The sequence below is a fragment of the Polypterus senegalus genome, chromosome 5 (genome assembly GCF_016835505.1).
Source record: "Polypterus senegalus isolate Bchr_013 chromosome 5, ASM1683550v1, whole genome shotgun sequence".
NCBI lineage: Eukaryota > Metazoa > Chordata > Cladistia > Polypteriformes > Polypteridae > Polypterus > Polypterus senegalus.
Window position 1 is genome coordinate 126,757,515 of NC_053158.1, and position 20,776 is coordinate 126,778,290.

Sequence of the window (20,776 nt, forward strand, 5' to 3'; positions counted from 1 at the left end):
TTCATGCCCAATTAACAAGAAATATGTTGCCTTACCAAAACACCAGGATAAATAAGAATGTATTCAAAACCATAATTTCATTTTAAGCATAAAAGAAATGAAAAAAGACTTCATTACAAATGTGGAAAATGTGTTTACCTGGGTGCCCAAAGAGTAAGTCAATTAGGCGTTAGCAAAGTTAGGTGTTGTTGATGAATGGTTAGTACGTGCAATAATGTGCTATTTTAATGTTGTCACTTCACAGCCATTTTCTTGTAGTTTTTTCTTGTGGGCTTATTCTGTGGCGTCCAGGCATTGGATTTCTTTAACAAATCCAGTGACTGCTGAGTGTAGTGAGGCTCTCAAGTTAGTGTAATGGCATTTTGTTTGACCTTTCTTACAATTTTTAGTTTCTCTTTTGAATATCAATGCTAGTTTTGTTATATTTATTTTAGTTATTTAATCACTACTTATTTTTTGGTAATCTCTCCTTGTTTATCCAAATATATAGATTTTACTTCCATGTCTTTTTTTAAATAAAAATTAGCCCACTGGACTGCCATTTTCACCTGGTCATAATATACCATGCCATTTTGTAAGAATGCTTAATCTTGAGATGGCTCACAGAGGTCCACAGCTTATCCCAGCAATTATATGGCGCAAGGCAACAACAACCCCTGGACAGGGCGCCAGTCCATCGCAGGGAGAATGCACTCAGAAACATGATCACAACACACACACACATACTAGGATTAATTTAGCATGGTCATAGTATTATATTTTAAATATTTTAAATTAATGCTGCATATTATTCATTCTATATGCTTTTGTACTATATTGAGTAGCATTATTGGCCCATAAGTGGAAGTGTGCTTTACAGGAATATATTACATTTTCATAATATTTAATATAGTCTTGGTTCAATTGCATTTATTTTTGTCTAACACAAGCTATATTAGGTTGGCTTAAAAATTACAATTCATGGTTAAATATATATAAAATGGCAGAAATATCAGTTGTGCCAATAATCATCCCTTTACAATTCTCTGGATCATGACACTGTCAAAGTGATTTAATGGTTAAAAGGAAAAAATGTGTCTAACTTAACCATGGTGCTTGAGTCAATAGCTGATTGTCCGTAGCTATTTTTTTTTCTGAAATATTTGCTAATTTTCACAGCTGGTCTCACAGTTAATTAAAAACATGAACACATTCTTGTTTACAGCTCAATTGCAATAAATAGTATCAGTGTATTGTACTTGCGCTTCATGGTTTCATTAATAATGTTATGGAAAATTGTATTTGCTGCACTTTAAACTGCTTGTGCAAAAGTTAGAGAAAAAGGTTCTGACTCTTGATGTGAGGTCCTTGGCATGTCCAGAATGCTTTGAGCCAAATAAACAAACACAGTGTAGTTATTAAAGTTGTAATTCAATAAGGTGTTTAAGTTTAATTAGTATTTGAGCTCAGTGACTCAGTAATCCTATGGTATAACTTTTACTCAGATTAGCTCTGTTCAGTACAATTTAAATCCACGCAGACACGTAATTAGTTGCATTGGCAATCCTAAATTGTCCCGTGTGTGTGTGCCCTGCGGTGGGCTGGTGCCCTGCCCGGGATTTGTTCCTGCCTTGCACCCTGTGCTGGCTGGGATTGGCTCTAGCAGACCCCCATGACCCTATGTTAGGATGTAGCAGGTTGGAAAATAACTGACTGACTCATTCTTATTATGTATTGTAAACTGCAGCTTACTGTAACAGTGGTCCATCTCACTATACAATAATTAAAAATGCAGTATCACTAAGAATTGCATTATGACTGGTGTTGTGGTGCCCATTTTAATAAGGAAAACAAGAGGGTCTGTTCCAGTTACTTTTACAGAGAACTGCAAGGGAGGCGCCAACCAACAACTGAACCATAGGTTGAGGAGGAGCAATATGGATTCTGTCTTTTGTTGTGGAACATTAGGACAACATTTTTCCTTGCCAAGATAATTCAGGACCCATGGGGTTAGTCAATTCCATTTACATGTGCTATTTGTACTTAGAAAAACAATAGAACAATGCACTTTGCTGGTATCTAATGTAATGTGCTTCATTAGTTTGGTTGTCATGAGTATGTGTCTTTTTTTGTTTTGTTTTTGTTGTTTAGAAAGAATAAATTATTTTTCCTGAGCTATGTTATTTTTTTTTTTGATTTATTATATCATGGATATTTTAGATTCACTTTCACCTTGATTTTTTGCTTGGTTTTGGGATTTATAATGTATTTACTATTATTATTTTGTTACTTTGCATTGCTGTTTTCTCTTCTCATGAGTACTACCATTTTGAGCAACATTTGCTATGATGCTGTTGTTCATTTTCAATGTTAAGATTCCTAGAAGCTTCAGCTCATGGTATCACAAACACAAAACTATTTAAGCCAGAGCCATGTGGAGTCATGTTGTCTGAATTAATGGATAACTTGTAATAATTTCTTATTAGTAAGTTTTGGTTTTCATCTTCTACTTTTTTTATTTGCCCTGTGAAGTTGTGTTACTGTGCCCCACTGTGATGAGAACATTCAGAACACTTATTATGGTGTATTCAATTCAGGCACTTTAATGTAAAAAAGAGTTCTAGTATGCTAGTTAAATATGACAGTTAAATACAAAACTAAAACTAAAACAAGAAGTGCTTTTCTTCACAATAACCAAAAATGTTTTTAGATCTGGAAGCGACATTGGACTGTAAACTATAAGACTGTTGATACCCTCTCCACCACTAACATTAGGTGACCAAATGATCAAGATCCAACTATAAGAGAAAATAATTAACATTATAATATAACAACATATTAAAAACAGAAAGATTTTATAAATGGTATAATGTGATTTACTAGACTTTGTTTAAAAATAGTAAATTATCTTCTTGCTGTATCTCCAGTAACTAATTTTGAAAGAAAGCCACATGACAAGGCTGAAGCAGTACAGTCTTCTAATTGTGAGTGATATTACATACCACTATAAAATAGTAGACAAGCCACTTACCTATATATTTAAGCCTTATTTTATATTTCTACAGAATGAAATTTAACATTATCACACAGATGTGATTGGCAGACAACTTCAGAGCTCATCTATTTGGAATTCCATTCTGAATCGAGGACTTGCATTGTAACTTACTGCCTTTCCTCTTGGCCTCAGAGTAGAAGAACAACAGTGTGAGGAGCAGTGATATCAATTCTGGTTCCAGCAACTTGAGCCCATCCCTTCCTCCAGGGCTGCCTTAAATAGAATGCCACCCCCATATCCCAGCAGTTGATGGACTTGTGTCTGCAATGATGTTTCACCACAGCAATAGCTGCTGTTATTTCGTACAATCTTTTTTTCCTCATTCAATCAGTTACACTGGATTTGCCATATGGTGCTCCAACATTTTATAGTTGTTTGCCTTATTATCTTGCTACATGAAAACAGAATCTTTGCTATTTTTATGAACTGATCTTTTTATGATAAAGAGAGGCTTACATTCTTACTGTGAGTATAAAGAATGATTTTAAAAGCTGATGAGCACACCTGGATGGAGGCGGAGAGATGTAAGACAGACTGGCATTATCCATTTTGCCAGGCTGGAACCCAACTGTTGGCTTAGCAAACGTAGCCATCATTTAAATAAATTATATTGTTAATAATTAAACATGTGAGGAGACAATGGACTACAGTAGTGACAAACTGGCTCTCCGTTCAGGGATTGTTCCTGCCTCGCTCTGTACTCTTGCTGGGACTGACGCGACACAGGATGGATAGATGGATAGAATAATTGAACACGTACTACGAAGATATTTCAATGTTCCTTGAAAGTTTTGAAGAATCTACGTTCTAAGTTACAAATGGCTTGACATCTATTACAGAGCTGATTGTGTTGCGACTGGGTACTTGGAGAAAGAAAAGGAATGACAGAAATTGGGAGTTAGTATGTTTGAGAGAGACAGTACTGCTGCAATAAATTATTTCATCAAAAGTAGCACACGGTGCAGCAAGCATCTTGTGTGAGGCAGGAACAATCTCTGAACAGGGCACTAGCTCGTCACTATCACTGCGTCACCGTGTTCCCATGTTTAATACATGCTTTAATTCTTATCATCATGAAAATGATATCAAGTATACAGTAATCCCTCCTCGATCGCGGGGGTTGCGTTCCAGAACCCCCCGCGATAGGTGAAAATCCGCGAAGTAGAAACCATATGTTTGTATGATTATTTTTATATATTTTAAGCCCTTAGAAACTCTCCCACACTGTTTATAAATATTCTCCGCACAGTTATACAGTAAACCCTTGTTTATCGCGGTTAATCCGCTCCAGACAGATAAATGAATTTCCACGAAGTAGGATTCTTTATTTATAAATCTAATATTTTCGCAGTTAGAGCATAGAAAACCTGTTTACGACCTTCTAAATACGTTTTTTAACATTATTAGAGCCCTCTAGACATGAAATAACACCCTTTAGTCAAAAGTTTAAACTGTGCTCCATGACAAGACAGAGATGACAGTTCTTTCTCACAATTAAAAGAATGCAAACATATCTTCCTCTTCAAAGTGCGCTTAAGGAGCGGAGAATGTCAGAGAGAGAGTAAAGTAAACAATGAAAAATCAATAGGGCTGTTGCGCTTTTAAGTATGCAAGCACTGCGATAAAGCAGCGGCAATGAAGGGATCAATGCGAAGGTAGCCTTTCAGCATTTTTTACAGGAGCGTCCGATCTTCTAAGCAAACAGCCTCTGTGCAAAAGCCCTCTGCTCACATCTCCTCCGTCAAGCGCAGAGAACGCGTCAGAGAGAGCGAGAGAGCGCGAGATTAAAGCAAACAATCAAAAAACCAATAAGTGTGCTTTTGGACACACCTCGAAAAAGCGGCATTTCTTAGAGGAGCGTCCGTATCCACTAGGCAAACAGCTTCTGTGAAAACAACACCTCAGCACACACCCCCTCCGTCAGGCGCAGAGAATGTCAGAGAGGGTGAGATAGAGGCAGAGACAAACAAACAATCGAGCACCGCGCAGGAGGCATATCTTATAGCATTGAGGAGTTTTAGTTAATATGTAATACGTGCTCTGATTGGGTAGCTTCTAAGCCATCTGCCAATAGCGTCCCTTGTATGAAATCAACTGGGCAAACAAACTGAGGAAGCATGTACCATAAATTAAAAGACCCATTGTCCGCAGAAATCCGTGAATCAGCGAAAAATCCGCAATATACATTTACATATGCTTACATATAAAATCCGCGACAAAACCGCGAAAGTCAAAGCGCGATACAGCAAGGGATCACTGTACACCTCAGTATTTAATTTATTCAGAGAGCTGTAATATCATGAATGTAATGGATTCTGTGTCCTGTCGGAGGAAGAGAAAGCTCATTTAAGAAGCACGTAGTGATTCACACAAATAGAGGACATAGAAGAACACATACAAAAGAAAGCATTTAACGTGCTACTTTAGTTACAACGGTTTTTGAGAAACTAGTAAATGAAATGATTTTAAGATGCAGTTTATAATGTTCTACTTAATGACAAAATAAACTAAGTGATTAAAGTGGAAATTTCGAGATTAAAGTTGACACTTCAAGCTTTTTTTGTCACTGTGTGCCTATTTTTTGTCTTTTCTCTGTACCCTAATAAGCTTCCGTATGACTCTCAGATAGTTGGCTACAACTCGTCTTTTCACAGTGACTTTGATATCTGACTAAAAACTTCTTTTTTATTTCGGCACTGTGCGACTTTGTGAAGTTGAACTTTTGAGTTTCTCCGACACTCTATGTCACAACTTCCTTTTGTTGTTTATACCACTGTTTAAACCAACAAATGGTACATTGTTCCCGCCTCCACTCGGTATTCGCTGAAATTCTTCTATTTTCCCAATATCTTTTGCCATTGTCTTTTCATAGAATGCTGAGCTTAAAGGCTATTTATATTGATTTGCATATTCAAAGAAGAGTAATTCTGGGAGGAGTTGGGGATTGGCAGCTGGCGCGTGCACGTGCGTTACGTTTGACGCTGACCGGGATTTATGTAGTGGAAGAACATGGAAGTTGATAAATTTATGCATCTGGATTTTGTTGTGCATACGAACACTTCCGCTTTTGTCTGTACACCATGTTTTAGAGTGAATTCTACGCATGCCGTTATGCATGAGGCCCCTGGAGTTTGGACAAGGTTACCATTAGTCCTATCTTGCTGAGGGACAGCAAGAACACAAAGAGGACAGATCAAGACCATATGTAATATATGTGTTCATCTTCACTGACTGATCACCAGCTGAACTATCAGGTGTAACTTTGCTATCATTTGAGGACACATTATGTAAAACCGTGGAAGAGAAAGTTGCAGTATCAGAAAGTGCAACAAAAAGCGAAGAAGGAAACCTCCTGAACAAAGAAAAGAAAGCTTGCTGAAAAACCCTTTCACGAAAGCTGACCAGGAAAGGAACAAAGTATCGTTCACCTCAAATAATAACTATACTTTGATTTGAAGAACTATTAATTGTAATTTAATAGTTAGGACAAAACCAGCTAATGTATTATGATATTAGTGTAACTCGAACTAAAGATAATAATCTTGTGAAGGATACATTCTGGCTATTTATTGGTTTCTCATTCAAATCCAGTTAAAAAAAGGGCCCAGCAGCAACTCACACACACACACACATAAAGAAAGAGAGAACTTTGTGTTGTGTGGTTGGTCGTAAGCTACAGAAAAGGCTAGCTGCTGTGAGCAAATCAGTACCATTTGCTGGCAACCAGCCAGTGAACTACTCCATCTTAATCTCATGATTTGATTCTCAAGTTGTATGCCTTTTCCTGTAACAGTGGAAAGTTCTGTTTAAGCCAAGAGACAGAATTGGAAAACTTAAACTAAGCTTTTGTAATTTTATGTTTTGTGTTGTTTTTTAATTAATGTCTTTTGTCTATATATACAGTATATATATATATATATATACAGTATATATATATATATATATATATATATATATATATATATATATATATATATATATATATATATATATATATATATATTGTAAAGGACCGAGAGACAGAAGCAAGAGTTGGGGTTTTCCGGCCCCGTATATTGTACAAACAAAAAACAGGTCAAAATTATAAACAAACAGTTCATAATGCGCGCCGACTCCTGGCGTCGCGCCATTTTATTGGGGAGGAGCCGGAAGTGGAGGAATGTCGGGAAGGACCGCAAGGGAGGATGGGAAGGATGGCGTCAGGGCAAGATGGCGGAGGAAGGGCGGAAGTATCGCCACTGCGGTCAATCCAGGCCTATGGTGCAGGAAGGTCTTTTTTTCTATGAGGAAGCAGAGGGAGAAAGTTAATACCCCACCATTCCCTGGCGGCGAGTGGTTTCCCAGGTGCTGTCGAATCAATCCGCGGCCTCCTACTCCAGCGTCGCGTGACACGATCCCCCTTAGCCCAGGACCGTCAGGTCGGGCGGACCTAACCGAGAGGTCGTGAATACGAGAGAGGGCATCGGCATTGGCCTGAAGGGTGCCCCCCGATAAGTGACAGTGAACTTATACGGCTGTAAGTCCAGGAACCACCTGGTGACCCGGATTCGACTCTTTGTGCAGGGACATCCACTGAAGTGCAGCGTGATCAGTCACCAGAGCGAATTCGCGACCCAGCAGGTAGTACCGGAGGTGGGTCACTGCCCACTTAATGGCCAAGGCCTCCCTCTCCACTGCCGCGTACCGGGTCTCCCGGTCCATCAGTTTCCGGCTAAGGTACATCACAGGGTGCTCGACACCATCGACGCTTTGGCTCAGCACGGCACCCAGGCCTGTGTCCGAAGCGTCGGTCTGGAGAATAAGCGGGAGCCCAAAATCGGGCGTCCGTAACACAGGTGCCGACGTTAGGGCCTTCTTTAGGTCACTGAACGCTGTTCTGCTTTGTCGGTCCACACCACGTATAGGGCGCCCTTTTGTCAGGTCAGTCAAGGGTGCTGCTCTTTCGGAGAAACGGGGAACAAACCGGCGGTAGTAACCCGCAAGCCCCAAGAAAGCCTGCACCTGTTTCTTGGTACTCGGACGGGGCCATTCTAAGATGTCTTTAACTTTGGAGCTCTGTGGCCGCACCTGTCCTTGTCCCACGAGGTAGCCTAAATATTTGGCCTCCTTTAATCCAAAAAAACACTTCCGGGGGTTTATGCGGAGGCCGGCTTTAGCCAGTGTTCGGAGGACAGCTGCGACCTGCAGTAGATGCTCCTCCCAGGTGCGGAATAGATGACAAGCGTCATCCAGGTAGGCGGCGCTATAGGACTGGTGGGCTTCAGCACTCTATCTACCAGGCGTTGGAAGGTCGCCGGGGCCCCGTGCAGCCCAAATGGGAGGACCTTGTACTGCCAGTGCCCGCTAGGGGTGCTAAAGGCCGTTTTCTCCTTTGCGGATGCCGTTAAAGGAATTTGCCAATACCCTTTTGTCATGTCAAGGGTAGTCAGATATCGAGCCGTACCCAGCCGCTCAAGGAGGTCGTCAATGCGGGGCATGGGGTAGGCATCGAACTTGGAGATCTGATTCAGGCGTCTAAAGTCATTACAGAACCTCCAGGAGCCGTCTGGCTTGGAGACGAGGACAATAGGGCTGGACCAGGGACTATGGCTCTCTTCAATTATGTCCATGTCCAACATACGTTTCACCTCCAGTTCGACCTCTGCGCGTTTTGCCTCCGGGAGTCGGTAGGGCCTCTCCCGGACGATTACCCCGGGCTCCGTGACTATATCGTGCTCAATCAGCGGTCCGGCGGGTGACTCGCTCACTACCTCGGGATGGCTCGGAGTGTTTGGGCTAACTCCTGCCGCTGCTTGGGGTCAGCTCTTCGCCGAGGTTAAGGGCAGTTGTGCTTGAAAGGGAGAGTGACCTACGGAGCTGGGAGCTCCTCTCTATCTCTCAGGGCTTTAACAGGTTGACATGATAGATCCTCTCACTCGGTCGACGGCATTGGGCTGTTTACCAAATAGTCGACGCAGTCCTTTCTCTCCTTAACCTCGTAAGGCCCTTGCCAGTGGCGAGCAGCTTCGAAAGTGGGAGGTGGGGCGAGCACCATAACTTCGGTCCCCGGCGGAACTCCCTGAGGACGGAGTTGCGGTTGTAACACCGGGCCTGCGCTGCTTGCGCACGCAGTCACGTGCTCTTTTAGGAGGGGCCTGATCTTTGTGAGTGGTCGCGCAGTTGCGCTCGTACTCATCAAAATATTAGAGGAGGGAAGAGCCTCGGCCTCCCAGCCTTCTTTTAGGATGTCGAGGATTCCCGGGTTGTCGCCCGTATAGTAATTCAAAAGGGGAGAAGCCCGTAGAGGCCTGGGGTACCTCCCGGTAGGCAAAAGCACGAGGGAGGAGCTGGTCCCAGTTCCTGCCGCCCGCTGACTACCTTGCGGAGCATCTGCTTAAGCGTCTGATTAAATCGTTCGACCAACCCGTCAGTTTGCGGGTGATAGACTGGCGCTTTCAGGTGCTTTATCTGCAGTAATTTGGCCACCTCCTTGAACGTATCCGAAGTGAAGGGCGTACCCTGGTCCGTGAGGACCTCCTTGGGTATGCCACGCGTGAAAACAAGTTAACCAGTTCCGTCGCGATGCTTTTAGTATTAGCGGGCGCAGGGGAACCGCCTCTGGGTACCGGGTGGCATAGTCCACCATGACTAGGATATACTTGTGGCCACGGGTTGAGGGCTCCAGGGTCCCACCAAATCGACCCCTATCCTTTCAAAGGGATGTCCACGAGGGAATAGGGACTAGAGGAGCACGGTCCCTCCTAGGAATCTGGCGGGTCTGGCACTCGGACAGGATTGACAGAACCGCCGGACCTCCTCATTGATCCCAGGCCAGTAAAAGCGGAGCTTAATCCTCTCCAGTGTTTTTCGCCCGAGGTGGGCGCCTAGGAGGTGAGCATGTGCCAACTCGCATATCTCCCGCCGGAAGGTACGCGGAATTAGCAACAACTTCCGCACCTCGCCCTCATGGGTAGCCACTCGGTACAACAGATCATTCTCAAGGACAAAGAAGGGTTCCCGGTGTGGATCCGTCCGCTGTCGAGCTGTTAGGCAGAACAATCGCATTCCGGGCAAAGCGCAGGGAGTCATCATTCCACTGCTCCCTCTTAAAGGAGGCCGGCGTGGACCGAAATTGATGGTCCAGGCGCCGAGAGGGTCTTGGGGCCTGGGCCGGGAAGAGTTCCTGGCTAGTCCCTTCTCCGGCGGAATCTTCGGGTCAAGGTCCGTAGCCACGGAAGGTCCCCGAGACACCAGCGCCCATAGGGCCTGCCCTTGTGCACGGCGTGGAGGCCGCGGGAGGGTTGCCTTTTCCCCTCATGACAAGATCCAACGAGGCCCCGGGAGCGGCGAATGGCTTACCGCTGATTCTTTTAGACCAGTCTTGTCCCAGATCACTGGGAAGGGGGTCAGGTAACACAGCGACCGTCATTTGGATTGGTTCCCCTTCCAGGTAAGATAGCAGTGGCGGAACGATATGACCTAGTCCCCCATGTACACAGGTAACCAACAAATGCTGCTTTAACCACTGTTGCGGTAAGACAAGCGGCGAGCAACAATGGTAATGTTGCTGCCGGAATCAAACAAAGCCACCACGGCGTGCCCATTTAGCAACACCACTCCCGTATTCGGACTCGCCAAGGGATGCGGCGGGGTACAATACCTCTCCGTTGATGTCCAGCTGCAGTCCATAGGCTCCGGGGCGATGTGATGGGGGCAGTTTGGCAGCAGGTGGCCGGTCTCGCCACACTTGAAACAGCGCGGCGGACCCGGCCTCTCTTTGGCTCTGGCTGGCGCTTCTGCAGCGCGCCGAGGGGCTCGGGGTGGCCGCCCGTCCCTGCCGGTTCCCGCGAGCAGGCTTTTCTGACCCCCCAAGTCGGAGGACCGCCAACTGGCGCTCCAGGGCGTCGAGGAGGCCCGACATGTCCCCGACCTGCTGGGCGAGGGAACTGGGCATTGCATTGACCAGGCCTTCACAGGCCACCCGCTCGACCACTTTCCGCCCGTCGGGGCTCTCTGGCCGTAGCCAGCGGCCCATCTTGCCCCAGAACTCGAACGCCTGGGCGCGAGCGGGCTTTTCGGGGTCAAAGACCCAGTTCCGCCATTCGGCCGCCTGCTGGCCGGGCTAATGCCGTAGCGGGCCAATATTTCGGGCTTGAGGAGGTCGTAATTAGCGGCCTCCTCCTCAGGGAGGTCATAATAGGCCCAGCGCTGGTCCCTTCAGGTATGGCGCCAAGATGGGCGCCCACTGGACCGCTGCCACTCGTTCGGGTGGCCGTCCTCTCAAACATGCCCAGGTAGGCATCGGCGTCCTCCGAAGGGCCCATCGGTACCATAGGAGGAGGCGGCTGCCTGGGCGGGTCTGGTCTCGCCCGTTGGGCTTCCACTAACCTGGCCTCGTGGCCTCCAGCTCCCGGTTGGTAGCGGCTTGCGCTTGCTGCAGGGCCTGGAGCTGGGCGTTCATTCCCTGCAGCACGGTGTTCAGGTCCTGTCCCTCCGTCATTCCGGGATCTCTATCCTGCCGACTACGCCACTTGTAAAGGACCGAGAGACAGTAGCAAGGGTTGGGGTTTTCCGGCCCGTATATTGTACACACAAAAAAACAGGTCAAAATTATAAACAAACAGTTCATATGCGCGACGCGACTCCTGGCGTCGCGCCATTTTATTGGGGAGGAGCGGAAGTGGAGGAATGTCGGGAAGGACCGCAAGGGAGGATGGGAAGGATGGCGTCAGGGCAAGATGGCGGAGGAAGGGCGGAAGTATCGCGACTGCGGTCAATCCAGCCTATGGTGCAGGAAGGTCTTTTTCTATGAGGAAGCAGAGGGAGAAAGTTAATACCCCACCATTCCCTGGCGGCGAGTGGTTTCCCAGGTGCTGTCGAATCAATCCATGCCATATATATATATATATATATATATATATATATATAATGTCACATGCGTGCGCTTAAGGGCTCCTGTGATTGTAATTATCTGCCACTCCAGGTGTTGGTACTGTGTTCTAATGCCTTTTCTCTTCCTTCCTCTGCAGGCCATATGATTGACAGCTGTAACACCTCTGACATCACTTCCGGTGCCCAGCCATCTGGACCCGCCTCTTCCTGTTAGATGAACATATGACCAGTGGCCTCATGCATAATGCCGAGTGCTAAAACAAAGTGTACGAACCGAAGTGGAAATGTGTGTATGCACAAAAAAAAATCCGGTGCACGAAACCATGCACAAGCCAAAATAGGGACATATTGAAAAAAAGGTTGAAATGTTCACTTTAATCTTGTAGTTTATGTTGTAATTAAAGTAGAACATCATAAACATAATCGTAAAATCAATGTTTAATTTACAAGGGGTTCTCAGATCCCAGTGTAACTAAAGTAGCACGTTTAATGCTTAGTATTCTATGTGCCCTTCTATGTGCTCTATGTGTGTGAATCACTACGTGCTTCTTAAACGTGCTTTCTCTTATGCCAACAAGACAAAGAATACATTACATTCATGATAATACAGCACTCTAAGCAATTTAAATACTAAGATGTATATTTGATGTCATTTTCATGGTGAAATTAATTAAAGCATGCATTAAACATGGGGGCATGGTGGCACAATGGTAGTGACGAGCTGGCGCCCTGTCCAGAGATTGTTCCTGCCTCCCACAAGATGCTTGCTGCAACGTGCGTGACCTTCGATGAAATAATTTATTGCAGCAGTACTGCCTCTTTCAAATGTACCAACCCCTAATTCCTGTCATTCCATTTCTTTCTCCACACAATAAGCTCTATAATAAATGTCAAGCCATCTATAAGATTATAATGCAGATTCTTCAAAACTTTTACAGAACATTGAGATATCTTCATAGTACATGTCTAATTATTCCATCCAGGGTCACGCTAGTCCCACCAAGCATACAGTGCGAGGCAGGAACAATCCCTGGATGTGGTATCAGCTCATTGCTACCACTGAGGCAACGTGCCCACAAATTTAATTATTGTTAATAACAGACTTAGCCAGTCATCATCATCACTAAATACGCGCTGTCTTCTATTGAATTGAATTTAATTCCTTTATTGTTATTGTATGGTACTGTGTGATTCAATATGCAAATCCTCAATTAACTCATTTTCCTATAAAATAATAAAATAATAATAATAATAATACAATATAAAATATGGAAAAATATGCAATATGAAGGCATAAGAACAATATACATGTACATATGCAAATGGTTCATAAAGTGGTTCAGATTGTAGTATATTACAACTCTAGTGCAAGTTTACAGTGAAGCAACTGTACTTATAAGTACAAACAGTTCTACTAGAAGCACTTGATAGTCTGATTGAGTGCGTTTATATGTCTTATGATGAAACTCTGTCTGAACTGCAAGGTCCCTACAGGAAAGGCTGTGAAGCATTTTCCGAATGGGGGAGGTTCAAATAGACTGTTCGAATGGCTGAGGCAGCATGTGCTATAAATATTCTCCAGGGCTAGATGCTGTATCCCGATAATCCTCTGCACTCTCCACATAATCTGCCGTTGAGCTTTCCGATCAGCTGCTGTACAGCTGTGATTCCATACTCAGATACAGTGAGTTAAAATATTCTGAGTGGTGCACTGAGAGTAACAACGCTAAAGCAGCTATGGTTATATTGTTACAGTTTCATTTCAATCAGATGCCTTAAATTTATAAACAATAAATTTCAGTGTATTTGATAAAGTCACATCAGGGATGTGCATCTAAAAAAGAAACGGAAACCATGCAGGAACGGTAGCACTGCTTTGACGCCGGGTGCCGGCAGTTTGCAAAACTGAGCACCATGTCCTCACATGTTTAATCATTAAAAATATAGATTATTTAAATGATGTTAACATTTTATCTGTATAATGTAATAAACTTATTTTGCTGCATTTCATCTTAAAAATGATATCGTCATCATATGTAAATGCACGCTTTATAAAGTGGCTCAGGTTGTGCAATATTATAACTGTAAACAAGTTTACAGTGAGGTAATTGTACTTATAAGTGCAAACAGTTCTACAAGGAGCACTTGATGGAGTGATTGATTGCGTTTAGAGTTCTTGGGATGAAACTGTTTCTGAACTGCGAGGTCTGTACAGGAATGGCTCTGAAGTGTTTGCCGTATGAGAGCAGTTCAAATAGGCAGCATGGCTGAGGCAGTGTGTGCTTGATGCTGTATACCAATAATTCTCTTTCTGATCAGCAGCTGTAGAGCTGTGATTCAACACTCAGATACAGTGGGATAAACACTCTGAGTGGTGCAGTGAGAGTAATATAGAAAAAGCTGATCTGATGTGGCAACCCCTAATGGGAACAGCTGAAAGAAGAAGGTGCAGTGAGAGTAATAACGCTTAAGCAGCTATGGTATTTGGAATACTTTGGCCATTCCGTGGACCATTATATTGTTACAGATTAAGTACAATCAGATGCCTTAAATTTATAAACAATAAATTTCAGTGTATTTGATAAAGCCACATCAGGGATGTGAATCTAATAAAGAAAGGGAAACCATGCAGGAACGGTAGCACTGCTTTGACGCTGGGTGGCGGCAGTTTGCAAAACTGAGCAGAAAATTTATGTATGCATGGATTGTGCATGAGAATATGCGTGGTTTGATGCCAAGTTTTGTTTTTATACATTGTGATATGAGCGTGAAAAAAGACATACGCAACGTTTTTGTTCATACGCACTGTTTATACATGAGGCTCCAAATGTTTGGCCATTTGGAAAACAGTTCACTGTTGAACTTCTGTCTGAAAAGATGTTGTTTTTGCAATTACTGCTTGTTTTGTTGCTCTACTACTTTACAATTATTGTGGTCTGCCTTATCTCTTACAATCTATATACATTGTGATAAACTGGCCCGGCCACAGACAGACAGACACTAAATGTCCCGAATACACAAACTTTATTTATACAAAAGAGAAGCACAATGCCTAAACTGGCCAACTCAGTCTCTTTCTCGCTATCTTTTATCTCTAAGTCTTCAGCCATCTTCTCCTCCTCCTCAGGCTCCTGCCTTCTCCATCCCGACTCTCACCACGAGTGAATTATGGTGGCCTCTTTTATACAGCACCCGGAAGCGTTCCAGGTGCTTCTTGATTAGTGTGTCGGGTGTGGTGGAAGTGCTGCAGGATGATTTAGCTCCTCTTCTGACAGCACTTCCTGTTGTGGTGGAAGTGCTGTCGACCACCATTCTGGAGCTATCCAGTTGCACCCTGGTGGTGGCCACGTTCTCCCACAGGGTTGTGTCACAGTTCCTTGGCCGCCATGCAACCCAGGAAGGCTGCCCTCTCATGTTCTGGGGAAAATACTGCCACTCTCCCGGTCCTTACCTTCTCCTGGTGTCCCGGTGGGGTAATGTCCCCGGACATTTGTCACAACATAAATGCAAATATATAGATATATTGTATATCCATCTTCTGTTGTCTTTATGTTATAAATAAGGATAAAAAATAACTTTTTTTTATTTCAACAAATATGAATGGGTTATTTCTCAAAATGACAAAGTGAAAGTGTCAATGTAGGCTTTTGAACATTTATGAACATTGTTCTTCTGAAAGGGTCCTGCACTCATCTAAGTGGCATAAATATATTAAACAACCTGAGCTCGTTCCTTGACCTGATATTACTAATGTCACCTACTAATATCTACTTAAAGGAGCTCTCCTTTTGTTTTTGGGACCAAGACCTGTTTTTCTGGGCACCTCAACTTCTGATGAGTGAGAAAATATAGTTGCAGATTGAAGCTAACATTCTGATACTAACTTTCATTAGTGTGTTTATACTTTTGCATAGAAAATAGCCATTATTTAATTTTTTTTCTTTTTTAACTGTTTGACCAAAGAATTGAAACAATGCAGAAATATAGATTAATACTATACTATTGTAAGCAGATTATTTATTTATTTATTTACCTCTTTTGGCCAGATCCCACGCCGTCTCCTTGCCAATGCCTGTATTGGCACCTGTTACTATGGCTGTCTTCCCATCTAACCTCTCTTCAGATGACCACTTCTTTCTGAACATGCTTCTGTTAAACAACATGCATAATTAAATAAAAGTATACATTTTGAAGATGAAAGCTCTGATATAAAAATGAAACTGTCTACTTATATCTTAATTCAGATTTCAATTGTTTTAGACTTAATTTATTATATTTTATAGTAAGTGTATTTGGTTCATAGTAATTATTACACAACTGTGCATTATTTGTTAATAAAGAACCTCTTATTCATTATATATTTTTTCAGTTTTTTTTTCTTAAAATGATAAGTTCTAGAATATGATTTGGCCAATTGACTTCAAACTTATAAAGCAGGGGTCCTCACCTCCAGGCCTGGAGAGCAGCAGAGGCTGCAGGTATTCATTCAAACCCTTTTCTTAATTAGTGACATGTTTTTACTGCTAACAAGTTGGGCAAAAGGCAAGTAGTCATTTTAAGGATAGAGAGTAACCTAAAAAAGCTATGTAAAGAACAGAGATTTATCCATTGTGGTGCTTGGTGCTGGGAGGCACGGTGGCGCAGTGGGTAGCCTGCTGCCTCGCAGTTAGGAGACCTGGGTTCACTTCCTGAGTCCTCCCTGCATAGTGTTTGCATGTTCTCCCTGTGTCTGCATGGTTTTCCTCCGGGTACTCTGGTTTCCTCCCACAGTCAAAAACATGCATGTTAGGTGTATTGGCGATTCTAAATGGTCCCTAGCATGTGCTTGGTGTGTGGGTGTGTATGTGCGCCCCGCGGTGGGCTGGCTCCCTGCCCGGGGTTTGTTTCCTGCCTTGTGCCCTGTGTTGGCTGGGATTGGATGGGTGATGGTGCTGACGCTAAACTGTAAAGGTGCTTTTAGATAATTAATTTGGTTATGTAATTAGAAAACATTTCCACTCTGTTAATGTACTGCTCTACAGTCCACAGAAAGTGTGTCACATTGTACAAGCATGTAGTGTTCTGCATAATGTGGCACACAATTGTGACTTGCTGTTGTGATGTGAAATTTTGCATACAAAACAATTGGCATAGTCAGCAGGATTTTGGGGTAACTATGTTTTGCACCCTGTCTGCAAATACTGTTGATGTGCTGTATATATGTGTGTATGTATGTGAATTTTAGGGCACCCAGTGTACAAGTGCAGTGGAAGTAAAACATTGTTTGGTTGCTGAATGGAATATAACCAGCAAAGTGTAGAGACTTCATGTGTGTCACAAGGAAACCCACATGTTTATTAGTGCTGGTGGTAGTGAGTCACGAATTAAAGTGCTAAGGAGTGGTGGGACATGCATGCGTCTTTCATACAGCACTTAAGTGGTTAAAATGCTAGAGAGGGGAGGGACATACATACGTCATTCATACGGAACTTATTTCTTTAGGATGTTTGTGTATGTACATGTATGTTTGCTTACAGGGGCAAAAGTAGACCAACCCATAACGAAGTTGGCAAATTGTATTAGAGTAGTATTGTAGACTGAGAAATGCCTAAATTCATATTAAAAGCAGTTATCTTCCAATGCAGTGGCAGTGGGAAGCAGGCAAAAGCTATTAAATCGAAACCTGTAGTGCAAGTAGAGAAACCAGAAGCTGAGCTGAGCATGCCACAAAATGAATATGGGCTGGAAGGATTAAAAGCAGGAAAACTGAGATCAGGAATAAAGAAGACAGCTGCTGTTATAAGAGGTTTACTATCTTGTATTATTAGTAATAAGGAAGATCAGTATGTGATAGAAAATAGCAAAGTGAATGAAAGTGAAAGTTGTAGAATGTTGTGTGAAAGTTTTGAATAATGTAACAGTTGGTGTGAAAATTGTGAGGTGCTAGCATGTAGAACACCCACTGATAAAGTGGAAAGCAGTGAAAGCAGTGGAAAATCGCCCATGGTGAAAGTTAGGGCAGTAGTAACAGGATCTGACTGGAACCCTAAAACATGAGTGGGTGACTTACATGTGATGGATGAGTGCTCAGATAAAGAGTGGGAATGTGACTGTGAGAAAAAGGAGAGGAATGAAAGGAAGGGAAAACAGAAAAGGTGTTTCCTTCCATCATTCTCCACTGCACCACAACCTACAGGTGATTCTGAGGTCTGTCCAGGATTTAATGAACATGATATAGATATTTCATATAACATATTTCACCACTGTTAGGAAAGGTAACCAGTGCTGCATTGAAATTTGATTTGGGAAAAAGAAATCAGATAGAAGGCAGAGGAGCTGGTGAGCGTGAATGGCAATTGTTGACTAGAGGGCATGAACTGGCATATGGGTAAATGGAATATGGGTACTGAGTGAAGAAAGTGTGGAATTAAAGCAAGGAGCAGTGGAAATAAAAGGAATTCAAGTGCTTGTGTGTGAAAGGTCTGAAAATGCTAGTCCACAAATGACTGAGTTAGAAAGAAAGTGCACCAGTTTTGATTTGAATAAAACAGGACAAGCCAAAGAACAAAGGATGGGGAATGATGCAGCAGGAAGGTTTACAAGCTCAGGCAACAAGTCAGGAATGCACAGGGGGCATCTGGGGGCTCATGGGGGGCAGGTTTCTTGGGGGTGTCAGCGCTGGGGCTGTGGTCCTGGCCTGGACGGGGCATAGGGGACTCTTGGATGGTGCGTCTCTGGTAGCTGCATGCCTCGCTACTGGTGGAGCCTGTGCTGGTGGACGTGGGCTGCCAGCCTGGTAGCCGTGCCGCGCCCGGGAGGCTCTGGGGCTGCTCCGCCTCTGGGCTGGGGTTCTGGCTGGGTCTGGGGGGCTTGGGTCCTGTGGGGTGTGTCGCCGGGGTTGTGGGTCAGTAAATGTACTCGGGCCCAGCCCTGGCGCGGAGGCTCTCAGCGCATCGGCGGAACTGGGGGCCTCGTTAGCTGGCGGGGAAGTTGTTGCCATCTGTCTGCAAGTGGTCCCTGCTTATGAGGTGTCCACTCTGCAGGCGGGAGGAGCCAACAGAGGTGGAGGATGGACTCGGCCTGGGTTTCTATTGTCATATGTAGTTTGGGAGTTGACTGAATGTTGGGATGGGCATAGTTTTTACATGGTGGTGGGGACCGGAGGGCTGCGCCGTTCTCCAGGTCGCCTGGTGGTACCGCTGGCGTGGGCCCTGGTCTCGTTGGGCCTGGGCCCCCTGCCCTGGATGGTTTCTGGGGAGCGGGGGTGCCTGTGGGGGTCGGCAGGGGAGCTGGCACCGGGGTGGGGGGCATTCCCCCCCATTCTTCCTCTTCTTCCCATCCCTAGATGCTCCCCTTCTCCCGCTCCATCACACCAACACTCACGAAGGGGCTTGAGGTGCAGTTGAGTCGCTGGGGTGCAGGGGAGGTATTCCTCCTTTGCCCCCTAGTGACCACCTGTATCTCTATTTTAATTCACAACTTAGACATTCCCATTACCTACCCTTTCATGACACATACATATAGGGCCTTGGGGGTGGACACACTGAATGGTGTCAAGAGGGCGGTCTGTTCATTCAGCCTTACCTCTGGTGCCAGTGTCTACTTCTCAATTTTAAATCACTCATAGACAGTGAGGGTTCTCGGGAGGAGAGGTGTTCAGAGCCAAATCCTTCTCCTGTTTTAAAAGCACTTCAGAACAACACTCACCAACATCATATTAGAGCGGGAGAGGCGGGGCCCCGCTCTTTTTGTTCGCCGTCTGGGGCTGGGGGCTGAGAGGAGGAGCTGGCCGTCGAGTCAGGTTCTGGGCTGGTGGGCCTCCGGGCTACTGCAGGAGCTGGGGCGGTCCTCCTGGTCTACACCCCAGAGGTAAAGTATACATGGGGAGTGTGAGTGTGTGTACAGTGTTCATTTTTGTATGTCTCCATGTTGGATGAGTGTGTGAGCGTTTGTATATGTGCACATGAAGCTGGGAACGTATGCTTGTGTATACGTGTGCCTGTATGCCTTGCTTGGCGGGACCTGGACCTCACAGCTGTGTCAGGCCCCTGCTGGTGGGCGGGGGGCTCTTGGATCCCGGGGCACAGGGCCCGGTCCTCCCTGGTGCGGCCGACTGCCGACGGGGCCCGCGGGCTCGCCACCATGGCCCCCCAGGGCTTTGGCACGGTGGCTGCTGGATGACCTTCCTCCGGGGCTCTCCTCTGCTCTTTTCTGAGTGGGGGCTGCGTGGATCCACCTAGGACTCCTGTGTCCGGGGGTTGCTCTGGATGTCTGGGGCATGGGTCTCCTACATATCTGCTTCGGGTCCTGGGGAGCGGGGCTGCAGTTCCCCACACACACTATTACACTATTAGACATTTACATGGAAGAACCTTATGAATACAAGTGCGCTCACATACACAGGTGTGCACACAGGTGAACACGTGTGTATAATCAGGTAATCACAGACACACACTGTCTTGCCTAGCAGCTCCCTCTAATCCTATCTTGTAATATTAGTACTATGTGCTGTTCAATAGCATTTAATATTTATTAATCACTGTGATTGATACAGATATTGGTTGCTGTGTTTTTGTCTGCTGTTGTTATTTTTTGTTTGTTTTTTCCCTTTTTCTCAACAGGTATTGAAGCAGATTGGCGGTGTTTTGTTTTGTCTCCCCCTCTCTCTATCCTCCTTTTTATCTTTTCTTCCATTGTCCACCATCTGACTCTTTCCCCACTTTCTTCCTTTTTCTTTTGTTTTTGTTTTCCCCCGGTCCTGTCTGTGACTATAACAAACCTATTTAAAAGAAAAATAAATATATATATATTTAAAAAAAAGCCATGAATGATGACAGCACAGCTACACATACATTACATACGCATGTGTCATCTGTGTTACTGACAGGCTGA

General features: G+C 44.4%; 1 protein-coding gene across 4 annotated transcripts in view; it reads right to left on the bottom strand.

Annotated features, from left to right (window-relative positions):
- Positions 1–20,776, bottom strand: part of si:dkey-73n8.3 (uncharacterized protein LOC100150965 homolog) — a 66,960-nt gene that overhangs the window by 29,448 nt on the left and 16,736 nt on the right. For all 4 annotated transcript variants that reach the window (XM_039753320.1, XM_039753321.1, XM_039753323.1 and 1 more), the window contains exon 2: positions 15,939–16,054. In XM_039753320.1, coding sequence (XP_039609254.1) covers positions 15,939–16,054 — 116 coding nt within the window. The remainder of the gene's footprint in view (positions 1–15,938; positions 16,055–20,776) is intronic.